Source organism: Meleagris gallopavo, chromosome 9 (genome assembly GCF_905368555.1).
Source record: "Meleagris gallopavo chromosome 9, MGAL_WU_HG_1.1, whole genome shotgun sequence".
In the NCBI taxonomy this organism is placed as follows: domain Eukaryota; kingdom Metazoa; phylum Chordata; class Aves; order Galliformes; family Phasianidae; genus Meleagris; species Meleagris gallopavo.
In genome coordinates, this window is record NC_139412.1 from 12,443,924 (window position 1) to 12,466,675 (window position 22,752).

Genomic DNA, 22,752 nt, shown 5'->3' on the forward strand with positions numbered 1-22,752 from the left:
TCAGTCTCTCTCACTCACCCTTCTACAGAAATGTAAACTGGCAAAAAGTTGGGTTCAGTGAGCAGCAGGGCTTAAAGTCAAAAGACAGATGCAGCCCCCTTTGATTTGCACTCTTTCAAAACATTCAGTGCAGGCTGTATGAATCAGACATTCATCTATTTGCCAACTTTGTCTTTCTGATCTGTGGCAGTAAGTACAAAATATGCAACAAATCAACTAGCCAGCATCTTATTTTAATCTAACTTTGAACAACGGACAGATCAGAACAATACAGTCTGTTACTCCTGTTACAAATGTCCATGTTCTAGGAAATGCAGGATCATACTGTGCCCTCACAAGCCCATCACAAGCAGGTGCTTCTTATTTCTTGTCAAATGGCTGAAGGTAAGCATCCCACTGAGAGGCCTGGCTGCTCCAAACAGCGCTGCTAAGACAAGGGGGCAGGATTCTCTGAATCCTTTTTTTGGTACAAATGAACCTTCTCTACTCAATAATAATTCCAGTTAATTAAAGTTGTGTAAGGCTTCCAAAGATAGCCCGAGGGAAAACATTGGAAGACCTAGGAAATAAGAATTCACAAGTATAATAAATTAACCAAAAATGGTTTTAATGCAGTCCTTGCCTGCAATACAGTATAAACCATGCAGGCTTTCTAGTATAAACCATAATAGAAAATGACAAAGCAGAATGTACAGTACATTCACCTGTAGAAACCATACAAACACGTGGGAAAATGCTAGTGAAACATACACAAAACAATCATATTAAAGACATTTGTTGGACAGTAAAAACAAGTATCCAAAGCTTTTGTAAAAACCCCTTTCATATCAAAAGTATCAATGCTGGCAACAGCATTAAACTCCTGAACTCTACACTAAACATCCACATGCTGCCAGCAGACTGTTTGCAATGTTCCCTGGAAAACATTTGCTTTCTACAAAATTAAGGGATCAAACCACAAAGCTCTGAGTGTCATTCCATTGTTGAACAGAATAGTGTTAGCTATGCAGATCTTGCAGGCTCAGGATTTTTATAAATACCAACACCAGGCCATACTGGTTACCTCTCAAGCAACCGAAAGCAATAAATCAATAAAATGAAGTTTATTACACTGTTCCAAATAATTCAGTAGTTATTGGCACAGAGCCCGAGAAGCCAGTCGTCCTTGATGTGAAAACTCTCTACACTACAGTGGTTTACAGAGAAAGCTCTGGCCCAGCTGAAGAGGTAGTATCTTGGCTCTCAAATGGAGCTGACTAGTCCCAAAGCAGCTGCAGGTTCGTGTCCTGCTTCACGCAAGGTTTCCGACCAAATCAAAACCATCCACCGACACTAACGAGCCAAACTGCTTTATTTTAAAGCAACATAAAAACAGCTTCTAATGCTGAATTCTAACATACAGATTTGAAATCTAATCCTGAGAGTTAATTAAGTTTTATCTTTGAGTTACCCATTTGCAAATCAGACAAATGATTGTCAGCTGAAGAGCAGCTGAACAGAGAGAGTAATTTACAGCAACTTCTCTGTTTTCTATGTTAGTAGCCAGAGGGAAGCTGGGACAGGGAGCACTGGAGGCTCCCACCTCCAACACTGCAATCCCAAATCTCAGGTTGAGACAATCAGTGCACAACAGAAGTTACAAGTGAGCCTAACAGTGAAAGAAGAATGCCTGCACACGGACTTCATTTAAATCAGCACAAGAGTCCCACCTACCTCTTCACATCATCTCCGAGTCAGAAATACCTCCTCTGCTCCTCACTGGAGGCCACATCGGCACCAACCCAGGAGCTTCATTACATCAGCAGGATGCCCGATGCTGATACGAGAATCTGATGCTCGTACACATCCTGGGTCCTGCAGGACCAGGCGGGGAAAAGAGAATAGGCCAACATTTTCAAAAATCCATGGAATCTCATTTCTTTTGGAGAGGAGAGTGGTGATCTGAGGAGGTGCAGCACACAACTCCAGTTCAGAAAGGAGACAGAGAGGACAAATATGTTTTTTCCTCCCTGGGCTTCCTGTAGCCCCAACAAGAAATTTAAGCCTAGTAAGTCCTGAGATTACAGAAATGCCAGCAGGTGTAACACCTCTGACTTACATCAGCTGTTTGATACTAGCATTTGATGCAACCAATTGTGGTTTGTTTTTAATTTTTTTTTTTTTTTAAGCACAGTTGAAATAAGAACCAAGGATGATCCCTTTATCCTTTTTTTTTTTCTTAACAGAAACCTACTTTTTTTTTTTTTAATAAAACAGTGCTTGTTATTCACTAAAGCTTTAGCAAATACTGCTGTAAATCTTAAAACCTTATGCAGAAAAAATACATATTTCAAGCAGCATGAAGGCATAACCAGCTTATGTGCTCATACTTGAAAAGTAAACTTACATTTTACTTCACATGGTTTACAATTCAAACTGAAGCTAGAAAACAAAGATTTTTAGGAAACAGCAAAGCAGTGCAGAAAGTTGCTCTGAGCAAAGCAAGCTGAACAAAAGGAATCACAAATCAGTCCCTGACAAACATGAAGATTATTACAAATAAAATACATGGCCCAGCTGTTTAAAGTGACACCTACTCCCCTTGTTAGTATCCAAACAAAACCGCATGAACAGCTGAGATATTGCAACTCCATATTCAGGAGGAAGAGCAAAAGAGAAAAGAGGAAAAGTAGAGCAAGAACAAAACTAAGGGCAGGCACGATTCTCAATGTTAATTACCAGAAAAGGAAATAAGCATTAAGCAGGAAGGGTACATCATAATGCCACAGCCTGGACATGCACATCACAGCCCAACTGTTTGACAGGCCGTTATTTTAATGAAAAAGCCACTCTACCATGGAGATGCTTTAATTGATGGCTTGGAACAAGTGCTCTGTAACAAAACAGAAGCTGACAGAATTGGAAAAATATCAATAAAATCAAGCTATTTTCAAGTAGTATGGATCAATTTTGAAACTTTGTACCAAAAGAGTCACGGAAATGAAAATGTGACTCTGAGTTAATTAATTCTGGCTTATTAAACAACATCAACAGTACCTCCTTAGCCTGCTAATTCAACACTCTCATGATTGAGCCAGCTATGCAAACAGCAAATCTGTGCTGCTGGCTTATCGACTGCATCGGAGGCAGCTGGTCCCTGAAAGCATTGCAACGCATCTTCCTTTATATCTAACTACAGGGAAGAAAAGGTTAGTTTCTACTTTTCCCTGACATTTTACATTCATATTATGTTACAGAGTTTACACATTAAGTTTTGTAACTAACTTGTAACTAACTAACTACTAAGTTGTGCTTTCTGTCCAGCATACAGAATATAAAAACTACAGCTCTTACAGATTTTGCTGAATCACATTTCTGGCTCGTTGCAGGAAGTAAACATTCATTGCTGTAGTGCTATTAAAAAGCTTCCCGGGCCCCATCAGCTACAGTGCACTACATGCACTAGTACAGCCTACTAAACATACAGTACTACTCCTTATTAAGAGGAATACAATCATCTTCTACTCTAAAAACACTGTTCCGATTCAGCAAGAGAAAAAAGGTGCAGTGATGCTTACTACAGTCCTAATTCCTTGGACAGCACTCACCAACCAAAGATAGGACTTTGCACAATACAATGCGCAGAGGCATCAATATGATGCCTTCTCTAAGAGTATAGCCTACCTGAATGTAAATGGGAGAAACGGGAGAGGTGAGGAGGTGGTTGTTAGTAGTGAATTATTTTGGAGTGTTAGCCTAAGAGAACAGGGATAAGACAGGGCAGCAGGTACGACAGTACAATCCAGCAAGAGAATTCTTTCTTTCACACGATGGCATCCACTTGGAAATGCTCTCACACCACCATTATAGGAAGCATTTGTAAAATGCTTAAATAGAGACCACGAAAGGCCAGAGGCAAGGTATGCCATCCACAGGCTGAATTCTCACACTATTGTGCTCTGATTGAAGCCTACAAAGCTCACTGTGGTGTTCAACACCTTCAGAGACACTCCATGTGCATGATACTGAGACATGGGATCTCACTCCAGCCACTCACATTGCTAGCTGATGACGGCTGGTGGAATTACAACTTCTGGTGGCTGTATTCCAGCTCCCACATTCCCACCAAGCAATGCAGACAGTACCGGCAGGCAGCGCAGCAGGCAGCCCAAAGCCTGACGTGCACCAAGCACTGCTGTGCCTGCAGCCTGCTGGCAACACAGAGTGCACTCCCATTTCCCTTGGCTACATGAAGCTAGGCCAGCGAAATTGTTCTCCACAGACAGATGCTTCTACAATTCCTGGCAGTCTGATATCCACTGAGGACAGAAGTTACTTCGGACCTCTTCCACAGTGTATCACACAGACCGAGCCCGCATACCAGTGAAAGTGGAAATGCATTTTACCCATCAAAGAGGTATGTGCATGTTAAAAAAACTAACGTGCACTCAGCTGAATGCTTCAGCTGTTCTATTACCTGCAGCAGTGCCTGCAGACAGCCTGAAGCATTTCTTTCCCAGCAGACCTGGCAGAACCTGCATATACTACATTCTTTGTATGCAACTTTAGTACAGAATCTAAGAAAACAAAGCTAAATAATAAACTAAATAGGAACCCAGCTTTAAAGTCATAGGTAGCAGGAGATGCAGTCAAAATCACTGCTTTTATGCTGCCCAGATCTCTAACTAACAGGTTTCTTAAAGGCCAAAAATGTCAAGTGAAAAAAACAGTGTTCTCCTTATTAGGTCATCTGCAGTGACGTTTGAAGCATCAGCTGCAATAATGCATGGAGCAAACAGATCTCAGCAGCTGTACCTGGAAAAACAGCTTTTCCCCCAGGGATCCAGCTGTTCACTTACAGCTTTGGTGAACACCTCCCAGACTTCTCACTGCAGCTTTCTGCATCAGCTTTGACCTTGGGAGGCAGAGGAGCCTGCCCAACTGTTCTGCTATCAGTGGGGACAGAGCTGACTTTTCCTTCGTAGTGTCTGCCACGATGCAGTGTTTGGCTTTAGGAGAAAAGCAATGCTGATAGAACACTGATGTTTAGTTGCTGCTGAGCACTGTTGCATAGAGCTAAGGACCTTCCAGTTTCTCTACTTCTCGAACTGTCCTGACAGCGAGGGGACAGAACCGTGACAGCTGATCTCAAGTAGCCAAATGGATATTCCATATCATATAGCATCATGTGGAAAAAAACCTTGAAAAATTGGGAATCGGCTGAGTGGGCAGCTGCTGCTCAGAGGCTGATGATATATAATTATCATTACTATCATGCTTTTTTCCTCTTTCTTTTCTTAGTATATATAATTTGTATCTCAACCCATGAGTTCTCCTTTGTTTTTTTGTTGTTTTTTGTTCGGTTGGTTTTTCTTGCAATTCTGTCCCCATCCCACTGGGAGGGTGTGAGCGAGTGGCTCTGTGGTGCTGAGCTGCTGCCAGGTTAAAGCACAGCACTGACTGCCCTGGAATTCAGCACACACAATGCAATTAGCAGAGAGTAAGTATATCTCTTTCAATTAAGCAGAAGAGAACAAAATGGAGTTTGTTCAGTCACTCAGACACACCAGGGTTTTTTCTCCTTCAGTTTCACATTCCATCCTGAAACATTCAAAAACCTGACTGGTGCAGATACTGGAGTGGCTCTGAGTCACCACACTGTTTATCACTTTTACCTGCATGAGTGTTTGTGCATCTGAGCTGCTTTTAAGAAAAAGGAGAATTTGCCATAACTAACTATGAGCAATTCTATTTAATAAGAATAAGATAGAGACAGATGCCAAAGCATCATTTAAGTAGTTAGAAACTTTTAAAGCTGCTTCTAAATCTGAACTGGATAGCTGCATTATCATAAATTTATCTGTTCTAATAATAACCACGAGACAAAAGTGGATTTTACTTACTAATTAATGAACAGTGTGCATCTAGACAATAAGTGGGGATGCAGCCTGCAGTTCTTTTAGGTAGCTCTTCTGATGCTTTGCTTGGCAGAGAAACAGCATTAAAATAATGACATGGCTGTGAACAGAACCAAACCCCAAAAGGACACAAGATCTTGCTCAGAAAACCCTTGTAAATCCACACAGCTTCACACAGCTTTGATATTCCTATCTGAAAAACACACTTCAGCTGGCAGAATGGAACAGTCAGCAATTTACCCTCCTGCTTTTATATACAAGGAACTTAGAGTTTTAAAGGCACAAATACACAAGTAATGGTGCTAATTCCCTACGCACTTCCTACAGCAAATAACTGGCATCTCCTTCTCATGATCCACCTCCAGAATACATTTTACCAGAAACGATGTGATCAATTCTAGTGCTGCCTTTTACAGCTTAAAACTGAGCACGAGATTCATTCACGAGAAATGCAGGTTGAGATTTAACAAGAAAAATAGTTTCAGTGGTCAAGAGCCACCTGGTGACAGAGCCACCCAACCAAAGCAGCCAAAGTAGGAACACTCCAAGAGCGTTCCATAGAACTCTGAAGAGAAAGGAGAATAAGTTAGACAGGGAGAACTCACTCTAATTTCTGAGAACTAAGCCTCAGCAGTAGCACGTTTTGCTGAGTCTACTGCCTGTGCTACTCCTAAGTACAGTCTGATGCATAAACCACCATGTCCAAAGGGCACGGTTTATATCCTGCAGTTAAACGTCTACTCATCAACAAAACATCTCCACACGTCTCTTCTGTGTCACTGACATACTTCCACTGGTAGCACGACAGAGGAAACAGAGAAGAGTCTTAATCTGCAGCCAAGGCCTTTGTCACCAACAGATACTTAAATCAGATGATTTCTCATGACAACTGCTTCTGTAGTTAAAGCAGACATAGAGGGGCTGATGAACAAACAGAAAACGAGGATAGAAAATGCTAACAAACGATCTTAAAAGTAGTATACCAATTCAGCAAACATGCACCTCGTTCAAACACGAGAGATGGAGTTGCCAGCTCTGAATCATGCAGATAAAATAGTGACTTGGATCTAGAAAAATACATATAATCCTGCCAGCAAATTCTCAGTTCCATTCCACACAGTAAGAATAACAATACATTCCTCTAATTGCAAATGGAGCAAAATAAAGAATCTAATCACCTCTTGGTGCTGAAAAACCTTTTAAATATCAGTCAATACATCTACTGAGGAAGAAGTATGAGATAATTCAGTACATCAAAAGTCCCTTCAGTGATATGGGGCTGAAATCACCTTTGTGGAATGGACACTCCAAGCGTGACTGTGGGAGCTAAACATTCAGCACACATTTCCAACTCGTGTGCTTCAAATCTGCATCTTCCTTTCTGACTTTACAAAGAAGATTTTCCATGGAACACGGGCCCGGGGATGAGTTGATAATGCTCTAATTACCATGCAAACACTGTCCTTTTAGCCCTAGGAATTAATGCACATTGTGCTGCCTAAAATTCCTGTTTGCACTTTAGGTAACTCTAAGTAGGATTGAGGGGCACTGTAACTCAAACTGTAAGATATTTACACTGCCCCAGAAAAAAAAGCATCTGTGGCCACAATATTCTTGAATCTTGATACTGGCAACGTGATTGTTCTGTTTTCATACACAGCTGCACATGTATATATACACGCTCAGTGCTTTTTCTTTCAACACAAATGTATCAACTATCAATTTAGTGCCAAATTTAAGTGAATCTGTATCTCACTGAGTGGAACTTTAAACATATTAGAAAACGCCACCTGGCTGAGGAGGTTAGAGCATCAGTCTCAGTGTAAATACCATCCCCAAGAATATTATGGCTTGGAAGAATTTTCAGAAATCAAGTCCCTGATGCTTGCAAAACGAAAAGGCCTTTGGAAACGCACTCGCATCAATATTTTTTTTTTTAACTTATTTTGAATAAAAAATATATATTATTTATAAAATAAAGAGAGCAGGCCAAAGAAGATTGGCCAGAGTCACTCTGTAAAACTGTTCTGTTCACTCCATAACTTAAACTTATAAAGCCTTGAAACATCTGGATAGCAGGATTTCTGGAGAAGCACTCTAGAATGCAGATTCCAATCAAATGATACTTCTAGATGCTTTTACATCTTGAAGATCCACTTCTGCCTCTCAAAACTGAAGTCCATGCAGAGAGAAGGGATGTTGACTCCTGAGAGGGAAGCTGAAATGTAAATGAAGAAAAACACGCAATGTAAACACTGATTTGATGAAAAGTATGTGTCTTCTAATCCCAACTTTCAGCATCATTTTAAAGCCATGCAGAATCTCAGGAAAAATGCTACTTTTTCACTCTGAGTGGAATGGCAATATATAGTTCTCAATGACTACCTACAGAAGAAACACTTATTTTTTTTTCTCAGTGGCAAAAAATGGAATTGCATCTGCAATGTGCAAGAAGCCCATTTGTAAAAATCCTAAAGTGTTCTACTGATATGCAGAACTAAGCAGTGGATTACACAGCTTTAACATACAACGCCGAGTTATTTAACATCCAGAGCAAGTAGACAAGAAAGTTCTACCTAACTACTCCACCTCCTGCAAGAGGGACAGTAGAAGATACCCAGTGAATCTTGGTCAGCAGTACTCTACTGTGAAAATACCTCATGGAGACCAAATAGGACACTATCTGCAGCTTAATGCAGGAGTACATATTAAGGATACTTCCCCACTGCTTTGAAAGTCAGAACAAATTATTGTTCTGTGTTAATGCTCTGGCAGCAACACCTTCTACAAACCAGATAATCTGTCTTTGTATCCAAGTTTCTTAAGAATGAAGAAAAACAAATAGAATAATGGCTGATGTGGGCATTACAAGCTACTTTCATTTAGTCCCAAGCACATGGAGCACACAGTGTGGCTATTCTCAACCTCTGTTTCTTTCAAGATTGTATCTCCACCTTCCCACACCTTTCACGAAACACAGAACAGACTCCCATTCTTGTAACTGAACAGCTTAGGGGAAAGAATATTTCCTGCTGCATTTACCATAGGAGCTGCAGGGTTTGTATCTTCCCTTACAAACTGCTTTTGGCTCTTGTGCAAAACATTCAAACATACAGCCCAGGGCTACAAGGCAGCCACTATTTTCTTTTAGGTTCTCTTAAACAACGTATTTCTGAACATATTGGTGAAATACTACCATGCATGGTTGCATCAACATGATACTGTGGCAAAGGGGCATCTGCCCCTCCACTGCACACACAGATGCACCAAAGCCTTTGGAGTGTTAAATGACTGTCAAGTGTCATGAGAGCTAGGTGACTGCTAAAATAAAAATCTGTTCAAGGTTACCTACCAGATTCCCTGCAGAGCAGCTGTTTTGAAAATAACAAATACTAACCTTTCTGAACAAGCTTTCTACTGCTGCCATTTTCAAACCGCTATGTCTCCCTTTCTATGGCAAGGGATGCAGCTTCACCAGAATCTAGACAATGAAAGACAAAGTAGTTAGATAAGTAAATCTGTTTTTCTCACTACAAATATATTTGTTTTTTAAGAGAGATTACTTTCTTATTAGCTTCATCTATTTCATAACCATATCACAAATTGTAAGGCTGCTATGACAAATAAAAATCTTTCCATTTTAATGGAACATTTCAGACCATTCTGATTAGAAAATTATATTGCTTTACTTCTACTGTGTGAGATGTAATCTGAACACTCTTAAGCTTAGAGCACTTCATTTGCTGATGCCTTACCAAAAAAGAAAAAAAAGCAGTGGTGAGAAAAAAACATCATTTCCTTCTACAGTGCATTCTCCCCAAACCCTTCTGTCAGAAAGGAGTGAGGGCACGAGAGCTTAATGAACCAGGAAATCATGTTCTCCAAATACAGTTGCATTAGTACACAAGTGGTAGAAATACACAACAATACACTAATTCATAGCAATATACAAATATATGGAATATACCACACGTTCACGATATTTTATTCCTAAACATTTTCACTTGCAGAATAAAAAAATGAAGGCAGTTCAAATCAATTGAAAACCTGAAAGTAGTTCAGATCAGATGTCAGCCACAAGAAGGCAGAACAGAAATTTCTACTATAAACTTATAGAGAGAGATGGAGGCAGTCAGGCATGGTTAATCTGGTAAAGCAGCAGCTTAGGGTCAATCTAATAGCAGTCCGCAACTTCTTGTATACCGTTTGAAATAGCATTGGTCTGAAAGCAGCTCCTACTTCATGTTTACTGGAAATAGCATCCTGCTAATTGCAGGCAATAATTACATTTTGCTCTACTGCAGAACTGTATTTTGACCAGAATTAATGCACAATAATCCCCAAGAAATCTGTATGCAAATCTATATGTAATCTATATGTAGATCTATCTTCACAGCCTGCCTGAGAATGAGGGAAATTATCGTCTTGTGCCTTTCCCCACCTGCATGGTTAAGTGAAACAAACTGCCTAATCAAAAAAAAGCAAGGCAAAAGACCAACAAAACCCAAACAAACAGAAAAATCACCCAAACAAAACTAAAAGGTACCCAACAAAACCCTGAAAACATGCAGCACCTGTAGGAAAAAGATCTAATTCCCACATGTACATTTTTAGAGTTGTTCCCCTGACTGCTTAAACCATATTGGTTTTGCTAAATACATTTACCCACGAATTTGGTTAAACTGATGCAGATTCCTCCCCAGGTACCCCTTCGTGATTTAAAATTAGAATGCAGTCACTGACACAGGGTTTAGCTTTGCTTCATGTTCATCTTCTGCCAGACACAGTTTAGATGTTTAAATCACGCCTGAAACCCAGAGATGCAAATCCAGCCTTTTGTCTCGGTTTATTGTGTCGCACAATGCACTGCTTTATTGCCTGAGCCATCTCTGCTCTCTTCCAACATCTACAGCTTTTAAAATTTCTCGATGGACAGAAATATAATCCTTACAATCACAACAGATGACTTCTCTGCTCAAAGGACTGCTATGCCAAATCAGCTGGTATCTCAGGACATGTTGCTCCTTTAATTAGGCTCTTACCAATTTGAATTGAAATTCAAAGCAGATGCCTTTAGACACCTGAAGCTTCATCGCATCAAGAGAGATCATCAGCTTCCACCTATTGCTTAGGATATGTTGACTTCTGCTGGAAACATGTAACTTAGTACAGATGACAAATTTTTGAAGAGAGAACAATTTGGGAAAGATTTGATTCACATTGAAGCCTTTTGTACAAGTTAAAATGAAACATATTATTAAATTATTAATCACTCTAAGAGATCAGATGTTGCTATAAATGTACAGAAATGGCTGTGCTATCCTGAGCTTCACAAGACAAAGAGTGCAAGCATTCACAGTACTGACACATCCATGTCCTCAACCAACACGTCAAATGTATTATAGATGAATTCTTTGAAAAAATATGATAACCTTATAAGCTGCCAGCATATGATTTGGGGTAGCTCTCTGGCTAGACAGATTAAACAGATGCCTGTGAATAAGAGATAAGCATTAATAAATCTGTTAAAAAAAATCAATTTACCATGTCTTCGGAAGGAGGTGTTTTCAGTCTCTCACTAAGAAATGAAAAAAAAAAACAAAACTTCCCCACAATACTTTTTCCATCTAAATGAAAGACTAAAAACCTTAGCAAGTCAATGTATATGTAACAGAAACCCAAATTGTAAGGACACTAATATTTAAAAAAGGACAACCTTGTGGATAAAATGACTGAGAAAACTGTGCCCTTGGGAGGCACCATCTTGAGTACGGCATCCAGATCTGAAGCCCCCAGAAAAATAAAGATGTAGAGCTGCTGGAATGGGTTCAGAGGAGGGCCACGAAGATGATCAAAGGGCTGGAGCATTTCTTCTTCAAGGAAAGCTTGAGGGATTTGGGCTTATTCAGTCTGGAGAAGGCTCTAGGAAGACCTCATTCCAGTACTTTAAGAGAGTTAATAAGCAGGAGAAGGATCAACTTTTTACATGGTCTTACAGAAACAGGACAAGAGGCAATGGCTTTAAACTAAAAGAGTGGAGATTTAGATTAGATGACAGGAAAAAAAAAGTTTACTCAGAGGGTGGTGAGGCCCTGGCATTGGCTGCTCAGAGAATTCTGGATGACCCATCCCTGGAGATGTTCTAGGTTGGATGGGACCCCAGGCAGCCTGATCTGGTGGGGGGCAACCAGCCCGTGGGTTGGATCTAGACAATCAATAAGGTCCCCTCCAACCTAAGCCACTGTATGAAAATAGCCCAAGATGAAGCTGCCTCACCTCCTTGCTTTTAGCTGGGTTTTTTGCTCCTCAAGAATCTCCACGTCCCCTTATGTTCATCAACCTGGTATCTATGTGACCTGATTTTAAAACATCTTTATGCAGACACAAAATAACTAGAGTGGAAACAAGATAGTGCAATAATGCAACTGGGGAGAAGAACAACACAGGTGCTCAACCAAACTTCTGCACTCCACCCTTATCATTAATTCTATGGCAGTTCACTCTCCCTTCTGCATGAGCCTGGAGTGAGGGACTGATGAGGATAATCTTCTCTTCTCCTACTACATAACAGTTGCATAAGCAATTAGAGATGGAACTCCAGGAGACAGACTCCACTGAAATACAAGAGAACAGTTAGTTATTATTCTGATCCTGATGCAGCTGGCAGTGCAATCTCCTAAGACTGCAGGACTGAAATTGCACAATCATAGAATCACCAAGGTTGGAAAAGACCTCTAAGATCATCCGGTCTACCTACCTCCAGTATTTCACTTCTGAACCATGTCCTTTAGTACAATATCTAATCATTTCTTGAGCACCTCCAGGGATGGTGACTCAACCACCTTCTTAGGCAACTCATTCTAGCACCTGACCACTCTTTTGGTCTATCCTGAGCCTCTTCTTCTCCAGACTAAACAGTTGCAGCTCCCATATCTGAACTTATGTGTTTACTCAGCTCCTGCTTTGTCTAGGTGATGAACATCCAGGTGGCAGGAAAAAGAACCAACCTGGTACCTTTCCTTATACATCTCTCCCTCCCCAAAAGCATCTTTTATAATGATAAAAATGACAAGCAAATGTTTGTTATCTGCACAAGCAGAACAGAACAGTCCAAAGAAAATGCTCCAAGAGTTGTATTTGAAAACAAATAAAAAAAAATTTCACATGTGTTGTTACTGAATTAATTGTGACCCTATCTGGGTGTCATGAGAGACACAGAACCTACAGAGTGCAAGATTTGGGCATCCCTGTCTGCTACCAAGCTTTTTGTTGAAAGCTCATGTTCCTCACTGTGCTTGTGATGCTGAATCATGGCCAAGCTGAATGCTGCCTTTCTGCTGCAAGCTGCTCCCAGACCCACAGCAGCATCCAGTTGTGAACCAATGTCCATACACTAAGAGCTAGCCATCCGTTCAAGAATGTGTGCTCAGCTCATTTTTTCACTTTTATGTCTGTACTGTCTCAGGTTGGCTTTTGTAAGACAGTAAGAAGTTCTAATTCTACCACTGATACACTTTTACAGGTTCTTGGAATAAAATTGCAAATCATTTTTTACACTGACAAAGACCAGCTATTTCACAAGCACTACAAGATGTGGAACTTCATCTAAGCTCCAAGCCCAGATTCTGGGATCTGACTTGGCCAAAGTTCATATCACTGTCAAACATGTTCATAGTTATGGATTTTTTTTATTCAGAGAGTTTTTATACTTTGTAAAACTTGGAAGAGCTTCAGATTAATTTCTAAAGGAAATTTTAAGCATCATATGTAATACACAGAGATACCATATTCTGTTATTTTTGCAGTCAAATTGTGTTACCTTATCACTGCCAAAATATATTGAACAAAACAGGAAGAACAGATAGTTTTCTAGCACACAAACACTAACTAATTAAAGCAGTTTATCTGAAATAAAACTGAAATAAATCTCTTTAATTCTAGTCACAAAATCCTGGAGAGTACATTTTCCCAGCAGTTTATGCAGCGTGCCTTGGAAAAACCATAGGTGGTTTATTTTGCAGTGGAGTAACTAGAAAGAACAGTTGTCAGTAAGACCTAACCAGAGACTGAAGTGCAAATACCATGCTGCTTGGATTAAATAGCTCGTCACACAGTATTTCACACATGTGTACAAAAAGTTCGTGGAAAATTCTTGTTTCCCCTTTTAACCAAGAATGTTGGTTTCTTCACGGTTTCCTACACATACGTTGTGTTTGTATCATTAAAGTATATACCATGAAAAGGAATGTTACTGCAAAGTTTCTGAAAACCATTCTGAAGCAATAAAACGACATGGAAACAGTGTCTCTGAACAGTACAGCAGCAGTATCTGGTTCAAAAAATACACTTGCTTGATGTGCTAATTACAGTAAACTTAAAATCAGCCATACTTTCACCATTCTGTAAAAATGAAAAGAATGATATTTCTTTTAAGAGTATCTAATTGTCTAACAGAATCATTTGAGTTGGAAGGGAGCCCTAAAGGCCAGCTGGTCCAACCCCTTGCAATGAGCAGGGACACCTACAGCTCCATCAGGTGTCAGAGCCCACCCAGCCTGACCTGAGTGTCTCCAGGGATGGGGCACCACCACCTCTCTGGGCAATCTGTGCCAGTCCCTCACCACTGATTGTAAAAAACTTCTTCCTTACATCCAACCTAAATCTCCCCACTTCTAGTTTGAAACCATTTCCCCATGTTCTATCATAACAGACCTTGCTAAAGAGTCTGTTCCTTTCTTCCTTACAGTTTCTTCTTGTATTTACTATAATGGTGCAGTAGAGTTGCTGACAGTGTTATTGTTACTATAAATCTGGATGGCATCCTTGGTCCTTAAAAAAATAACTAAACACAAGCTCTTGCTTAACTTGATGGCAGGATTTTGAACTCTTGTCTCCAACATTAACCCTGATATTCTGATACATATTGTATTCTCCAAAGACCAAAGGTTTGATGATAAATATGTTAAAAAAAAAAACAAACATCACCTCAAGTTCAAGCAGAGAATAGTGATCGATCAGAGAACTGTAATAAGTCATTAAAGTACTTTTGAATGTATCTAGCAAAAATCAAAGAATGGATTCACATATAAGGTCCTTTTCCTAATAGGATATTCATAGGGTAAAATGTACATAACCATTTTGGAAACAGATCAAATCTATTGTATAAACAAGCCAGCTCACCTAGAATTGCTTTCAGCATATGTTTATTTTATGACGATGATGTAGCACATAGCTAGGTACTGTCTAACCCACAGATGTTATAGCATCAACACCAAATGAATTTCTATACTACTGTACTAAGGGTGAACAAACAAAGTATGAAGTAGCTGAATGTAAAACCACATTCGAGTGCTTGTGTGCATACTCAAACTTCCAGTGGATAAATGCACATAAAATACTTACTGGTCTTTTCGTTTTTGTAGAAATAACCTCATGCCTACAGTAACCATGCTGCATACAACAGCATTTACACGTAAATACACTCTGTGGAGATTTCAATTCCTGTCTGCAATAGCTGAGTAACAACCTCTGAGTACATTTAATTGTAAGTAAAAAGCTACAACTACATTAAAAGAAAGGAACTGGCTTCAAAATAGGGCTTATTTTTAGTCTGTATTCATTAGTCAGGTCAGAGACACCTAATGATTTAGCCAATGCTTTTTTTTTCATTTGATTAGCTGTTGTTATTCATGCATTAGTCATTGAGGTCAAGACACAACTCATTTCCTTTAGGGCTACCTTACCATGAGGCTCCTCATCTATTCCGTCATCTTCCCACTGCTCTTCGTTTGATAGAAGAGGATTCTGAGCTTCACACAAAGCTCTCATTGGAAAAAAATGTCCATCACCCTGGCTGCATAGCAAAAGACAGCAAAAGATAGCAAAAGAAAGATGCTGTAAACAATAGCAAGCAATTCTCAAGGATTATAATTTCTACCCTTTCATCTGCAAACAAAGTTTTCTTTTGCCCAAACATCTGATATTTTCTTAATATGCTATGAAGTTTTGAAAAACGCTGTATTTATTTTTTGTGGCAACTGAGATACCAAATATCACCAGTGAGCAGTTTCAAACCTGAATTCCTGCAAACTCTTCAGAGACTGAAAGTTAAAACCTGCAGTCCAAAAGAAATGATTTCAGCAGAATTTACATGCCTAACTTCCTCAGACATAAAGGAAAAACATTAACTTGTGGCTAGCTAGAAGTGAAGGGAGACTGAGGAAAACATCTATGTTTAAGGAACAATGATACCCATCTTATCCATTTATATCATAGACTCTTCAGGGCAGAAATTACACTTCCATGTTCAAATGACGCCAAGTAGAAAATATTCCCAATGTTAGTTAAATGTTACTGAAGGAAAAGTGAGACTTACCTGTACATAACATGGAAAGAAATACCCTCTGCAAAATTCTAAAATTGCAAAAGTTGTTTTTGTTGCACTTTACAAACTATGCGTTCACAAGTGTGGATATCAAGCAAATGATTGAAATTCAAATTCATGTAGTGTAAACAAGAAAAGTTGAAAAACAGATGTTACAGTTTGCTCTTCTCCATTCCACAACACCCACATTCCAGCAGCCTAGAAGAGCTACAAGCTCGCTGAAGTGCCTTTCTCTTCTGATGAAACCACCAGATCTTTTCCTTCACCCAAGCTAAATTAGCTGGATGTTCTCTCCAGAATTACTATACTCACTGGTAATGTGCCTCTGACTTGCATGTCAATGTTTTTCATTATTGGAAAGGTTTCCTTTGCTGATCTTTTCTCACTGACTACAAAAAACAGATGGCCATTGGGATGCAACCGGGTCTTAAACTTACACACCACTACTTGATAAAGTTGTGACTTGCTGTGCTCAGTAGTTATAGTTACTTTACATTGTGTCCAATAACTAAAGGAATTTGAGTATACTTTACTACGGGTCTATTAAGTGCCAAAAAACATCTTCCCCTAAATTAAACAGCATAAACTGTTTTAGTTATAGGAGGCTGAAGGACAAAGAAATCAGCATCTCTAAATGAACATCTATCCACAAGTCACAGGAGTCCAGAAAGATCAAACACCTTGTGCAGTGCATTTACCTGGTAGAAAGCTTTCACTTCCAGACTTCTCATGTACAGGATTAGCACAGACTGTGCTTGCTGGTGTTTTTACAGCAATGTGCAAGAGCAGCCAAGCTACAAAATCACTGCCATCATACACAAGGCTGTATTAGAGATTTAGAAGTCAATCCCTTGTATCAACTTTTTGCACGGACTTTATTATTCCTTACCTGGAGGCAATAGGTAGTAACCACAGCTTTTTTTCTTCTCCAAACACTTGCTGAAGATTCTTTACAAAGCCAAGATTGAATCCATTTTTATCTGGGCCATTCTGAAATACTGGTGTTGAGAAAGCCTCTACACATAGATATAATTTCAGAGGAAAAAAAAAAGAAAATCAATGCCAAATACACTGAAACAGATTGTACACACTGCAGCCACTTAAAGGGAGCAGGATTTGCCAGATTACAAACCAGCATTACAAAGATACAAAGGGCTTGTTTTTTGCAAGACTGTAAAGACTTTCAAACTGAAGGTAGGAATTTGGTCCTGCACAAGAACTGTATGAAATAATCAAACAGACTGATCTACAGAGGAGAGTTAAAAGATCTTTGCATGAAACTTGCTGAACTTCTCTGGGTAGAAATTTCTAAATAAAAACATGCAGAATTAAGTAGGTTGGTCTTAAATGCACATTTCAGAAGTGGCACTGGAGATTTAAATTGACTCATTCATTAACGATATAATGAACAAGCACTGGGAACAACCATATGCAGACAGACCCTCTGTTATGATGAGAAACAAAATTAGTAAAAGGAAAAGGGGGGAGGCGAATCTAGAGTGCACTAGAAAATTTTATCTGCCTTCTAAGCTGCTGCAGAGGTCTGATGTTTTGGGCTGGATGAGCTTCAGTGCCCCTCAAAATGAGTTTAGAAGTTAATAATTATACAAAATCTGAATATTTGCTTAAACTCTTGTCTCTGTGTTTTCTTACAGAACTTCATCCAAAAATGTTTAAGAAATAAAAGACTTAGCTGAGGAAAGAAAAAGAAATCATTCAATAAAATCATTGCTGGTCGAGACCTTTGTTTCATTGGTGTAATTTTACAGTCCTAATTTCTTTGTCAGCGAGGATGGACATTGTTTTTCCCAACCTTACTTGGCTCTCTTAGAATGCACTCCAGCACATGAGCATAAGCAACCATTACTCCTGAAAATCCACACTCATTTCACAGCAAATGTAGTTATGCACATGCATAACATTTCTGTAATTAGACACTTGTATTTTAAGGCTCTAATTTCCCTTATAAAACTTTTGTCACACCAGTTAAAAACACAGCTTATTTGCAGTGACAAATTTCTATAGTATTGTTCCAGTGCCCTAAATCTTCCTCCCTTCTATAAGACAGCAGGAATATACAGAAATAGACCAAAAATGTGTGTTCTTTTCCCCCTCTCCCTTCATATAGCAGCACGTAATATTGCATCTCACCTAAAGAAGACACAGAGCCTTACCTAAAGTAGATCTGTTCCTACTGACGAGCCAGCAATGGTAGCCAAACAGAAACATGAGGCTAACAAAGAACATAACCGCCAGAAAGAGAAGGAAAAGGATATGAAATTTGGAACGTCCATTAGTCAGTTCGCCCTAGAAAAAAAAACAACAAAAAAAGACCAGCACAGAACAAGTGATAAGAACAAATAAAAGCTGAACATTCTTTGTTCCTAGTGAAGCTATCCTCTAAAACTCCTATTTTGTTCTATCAAATTTAGGTTAAAAAAAGTTGCACCTTACTATAAAGAGCACAAAGAGACAATGGAGAAATGATCCCATTCATTTCCCCTTCTGTAACCAAAGCTGAAAGAGTGGTGTTTTGCTTTTGTATGTGACAGAGTCAGTACAGTCAGCTTCCCACCTGGGCACCAGAACGTTCTGTGTCCACAGTGCAATAGGCAGGGACAAGCTCCTGAAGTCTCATTTCCATTTTGCTGAATGTCCTGTGCACACATTAAATACTGCACCACTTCCAATATAGGGGATGGCCAAAAGCCTGAGCTTTTCCACAGCTGTAGCAATCAAGTAAAGTTAGATCTGAGTAGATATGGTTTGGAAAAGTCAAAAACCAAGCAGGATCCTGAAAGCAGGATCAATTTCCTTCTATGTTAGAAGAGTAAAGTGCCAGAGATTTTCATAAGCATACACCTACAGATGGGCTGTGAGTATCCCAAAGGTGAAAAAAATTACTTCTGAGCTTATGTACAACACACATATGCAGCTAGGGAGTTGAAGACTCTGCGTCTTTCTTAGCATTAATAATAATTTCTGCTAGTGCCTTATGAGTATCACAGGAGGCACTTTATGTAAGTGATTAGCTGTTTAAAAACCAGAAATTGCTAAGTTAATGCACAGCAAAGTTAAGTTACTTAAACAGTGCCATACAGGGTTAGCAGCACAGGGGACATTGAAGCAAAAAGTCTAGAGATGCAAGGGCAGTCTCTTTTGGAGCTGCCAGCTGGCATTGCTTGCATATAAATGATAACTGATAACTGCATAAGAAGCATGCTTTATTTCAGCCAACTTTATATTAAGGAAAGAGTAATACGGGAATTAGAAAATGAACTTTTTTTGACATTGTTCAGTATACATGTACAGATCAGTGCCAGGACATTATACTTTGGGATCAGAGCAGAGGACTGATATTCTTCGAAAGTCTGAAAGCCATCAGTTACAGTAAGCAGTACCGTAGCAACTCCAGGCTCTGCACTCTGCACCTCTTTATTTGCTCTTCCCCTAAGGGCAATGGGCCTAATCCTTAAAACAACAATACACACATTGTGGAAAGAAATATGCCCAGGCAGTTCAGGAAACAACATAAAAGAAAACCACCCACCCACAATTAATGGCTTCCTGGAATAAGACAGAAATACACAGGAGGTATTCTTGCAACCACTTAAGAAACATGGAATGTTGACAGCTAAGAATTTCTACCTAGAAGATAACTCTTTCCATATCTAGGAGAAATCTGTTGTTAATGGCTTTTGCTTTTTGCTTATATTTTAAAATGAGGAGGCCTGGCCAGCCAACAACAGCTGTACTGTGATTTGGGTGGGAAAATTAACCACATTCATGTCTAAGGTTAGTCTAACCCAATTCAAGCTGTGCTTATCCTGTGCAACACCTCTGACTTTGGTGGTATATCTGATGATACATCCCAATGTATGTTGAAAAACCACCAGAATATTTTTATAGATAGCAATCCTGAGCTCTCATTCAGTGAAATGTGTCTTCTTCTGAATGACATTTGAATTTTCTAAGCAAATAAACTTGTGATAAATTTCAAAAGAATTTGAGATGCGTATGTTTGAACACATTTGTATAAGAAAAGAAAATAACTTCTTTCTCCAGAAGCTAACTCTACAACGAGAAATTCCTGAAGATGATTTTCTTCGTGCATTTCAGACATACTGAAAGTTAAACTCAAATAAGGGCTGCAGAAGAAAAACAAAAAAACCCACATATGGAACTAAGACAGCCCCTCCTTTGACTGAAAGCAAAATAGTAGTAAGAGTCACTAAATCCCACCAGACTCAAAAGATACAAAAAAAAAAAACAAAACAGATCCCATGACTTACTGTCCAATACTTAATGAAATACTTGAAGACTGTTGCAGCAATATACAAGCAATACAACAAAGAATAGGCTAAGAAGAGTAGAAAGAATTTGTAGTTAGAGAATCCAATGCAGTTATTCACCCTAGAGAAGAAAAGCAGAGTTGGAATCAGGATATATACAGCACACAGTTGTAACACAATGAATACTACACTGGGCAGGATGGAGGTTATTAAGCCTCTAATTATACAACACAATTTCATTAATAAATAGCTCCCCTTAGTGTTGAAATGAAACAGCTGAAACCTGTCAGCTTTTCACTTGAAAATTTGTTCTGCCAAGTAAAAGCACAGTTCATATTTTTGAAATCTTACTTAAAGTTGGTACCACTGGTGAATTTGTCACAGAGGCGGTTCCTAATTACTCATGTCTGTTTCTTGGTTGCAGAGGTAATCAGATCTGGGGTTTCTGTTACCTTTTATTGGTGTGCAAAGCTCAGGAGCCAGATTCACTTCTTGTTTGGTTACATATAACACAAACCAAACAAACTTCATTATAATTCTCCAAGCACAGGGCAACTCTAACAAACAGCGAGGGAGTGCAGAAAAGATAGGAGGCATTTATCTCACAAGTTAGGTTCTAAAAACCCTCTAATTTTAAGAATATTGCAGATGTTCAGGTGGGGAACTGCCTGCATTACTTTTCATTTCTGAGATTTCCCTTTCTCTATAAAAAACGAGTTTAAGAAATTTAGTGGCAGCAATTCTCAAAAAGTATAAATGTCACGTATCCATGCATCATTCTACACAAACTTTGCCATGCACAAGTGGGCAGGCATCAATTCAGCAACAAACCAGGCAAATACTACTGAAAGCAACCACCAACTGCATGCTCAAACAATTATATCACCAAAACTAAAGGCTAAGTTGAAGTTCCTTTACAGTTTGAACAGTAAGACAGAATTGGCAGTTGGATTTTAAATTACATGTATGTAACTGTCTTTTACACACAGTTAAGAGAGAGAACATGAATGATTTGTCTTTCAAAAATAACATACATTTCATATTTTATAAGTCTCCCAGTGTAGAGGTACATGGTACAAAGTGAACGAGACACACAGAAACCATTCTATGAAAGAAATGGATTTAAATAGCCTCCTTTTCCAGAAAATTACAAACCACGATCTGGAACATACCATGGGCAGTGATGATCCATTTTTAAGACACACCTGCACGAGGGCAAAAAAAGAAAAACTGATGAGTTGTGTTTGGTAATGATTTGCCAGCAAAAGGCTGTGAGATGTTTTGAATTTCTGGGATGGGTCAGGTTTCCACATGACCCAAGCTCAAGATGATACTCCCTCATTGATGTTTTTTAAAGTCGGTGTCATTTTAAGATGGGACATTGATTACTTTTTCAAGATCTAAAGGTGACTTTGGTGTTCTGCACGATAAAACAGTGAGGATGGTTTCTGCCCTACGGCACTTAAAACTTCTGCCAAACACCACATGAAAAGGCCCAACGTGATAAAAAGTGAAAATCACACTTTATTTTGACCTGCTATAGGCAATCAGTTAATCTTTCACTAGATATTAGGCTTTCTATAAATTTAATGCTCACAAATTTGTAGGTGTGGGAATTGCAAACAATTAAGGGACACATGCTAGTGCACATACACTGCTGACTGGAGCTGGAATAGAGGAATCCTTATGATCAAAAAGTGTGTGAACAACTTCACTTTTCCTGTGCTGTAGGAAGCCTGCTTTGCAGGGAGGTTGGACATGATGATCTCTAGAGGTCACTTCCAACCCACACAGTTTTGTTATTCACAACTCACATAACGTCAGTGAAAAACAACCCATTAACTTACATAGCACAAACAGAACAATGGTGGCAACGATCTGGTTTTATTAGCTGGCATCTATCACAGAATCGAATACCTGAAATTAAAGACACATTAATACCAAACAATATAAGTGGGGTTTTTTCATATGTGGTTTTTTGTTTATTTTTTTTGCATATTAATACTCAGCTCTTTTTCAGAATATGCATGTTCTTTCCTTTAACATTTTAAAAGATGAGTACATCTGCAGGTCATAATTAGATAAGCAATGCTCATACTTCTTATAGAGACTTGCAGACGTAGGGAACAACCCTCACTGTAAAGCTTATGATCAGCATAAAAGCGATAAAAGAAAACTG

General features: G+C 39.1%; 1 protein-coding gene across 2 annotated transcripts in view; it reads right to left on the minus strand.

Annotated features, from left to right (window-relative positions):
* Positions 1-586: 586 nt before the first annotated feature.
* ZDHHC15 (zDHHC palmitoyltransferase 15) overlaps positions 587-22,752 on the minus strand; it is a 30,301-nt gene continuing 8,135 nt past the window's right edge. For both annotated transcript variants that reach the window (XM_085230930.1, XM_085230931.1), the window contains exons 5-12: positions 22,421-22,490; positions 21,746-21,778; positions 20,574-20,694; positions 18,456-18,588; positions 17,171-17,297; positions 15,641-15,750; positions 9,295-9,378; positions 587-8,115 (exon numbers count right to left, since the gene is read on the minus strand). In XM_085230930.1, the coding sequence (XP_085087056.1) occupies positions 9,335-9,378; positions 15,641-15,750; positions 17,171-17,297; positions 18,456-18,588; positions 20,574-20,694; positions 21,746-21,778; positions 22,421-22,490 (638 nt within the window). In that variant the 3' untranslated portion in view covers positions 587-8,115; positions 9,295-9,334. The remainder of the gene's footprint in view (positions 8,116-9,294; positions 9,379-15,640; positions 15,751-17,170; positions 17,298-18,455; positions 18,589-20,573; positions 20,695-21,745; positions 21,779-22,420; positions 22,491-22,752) is intronic.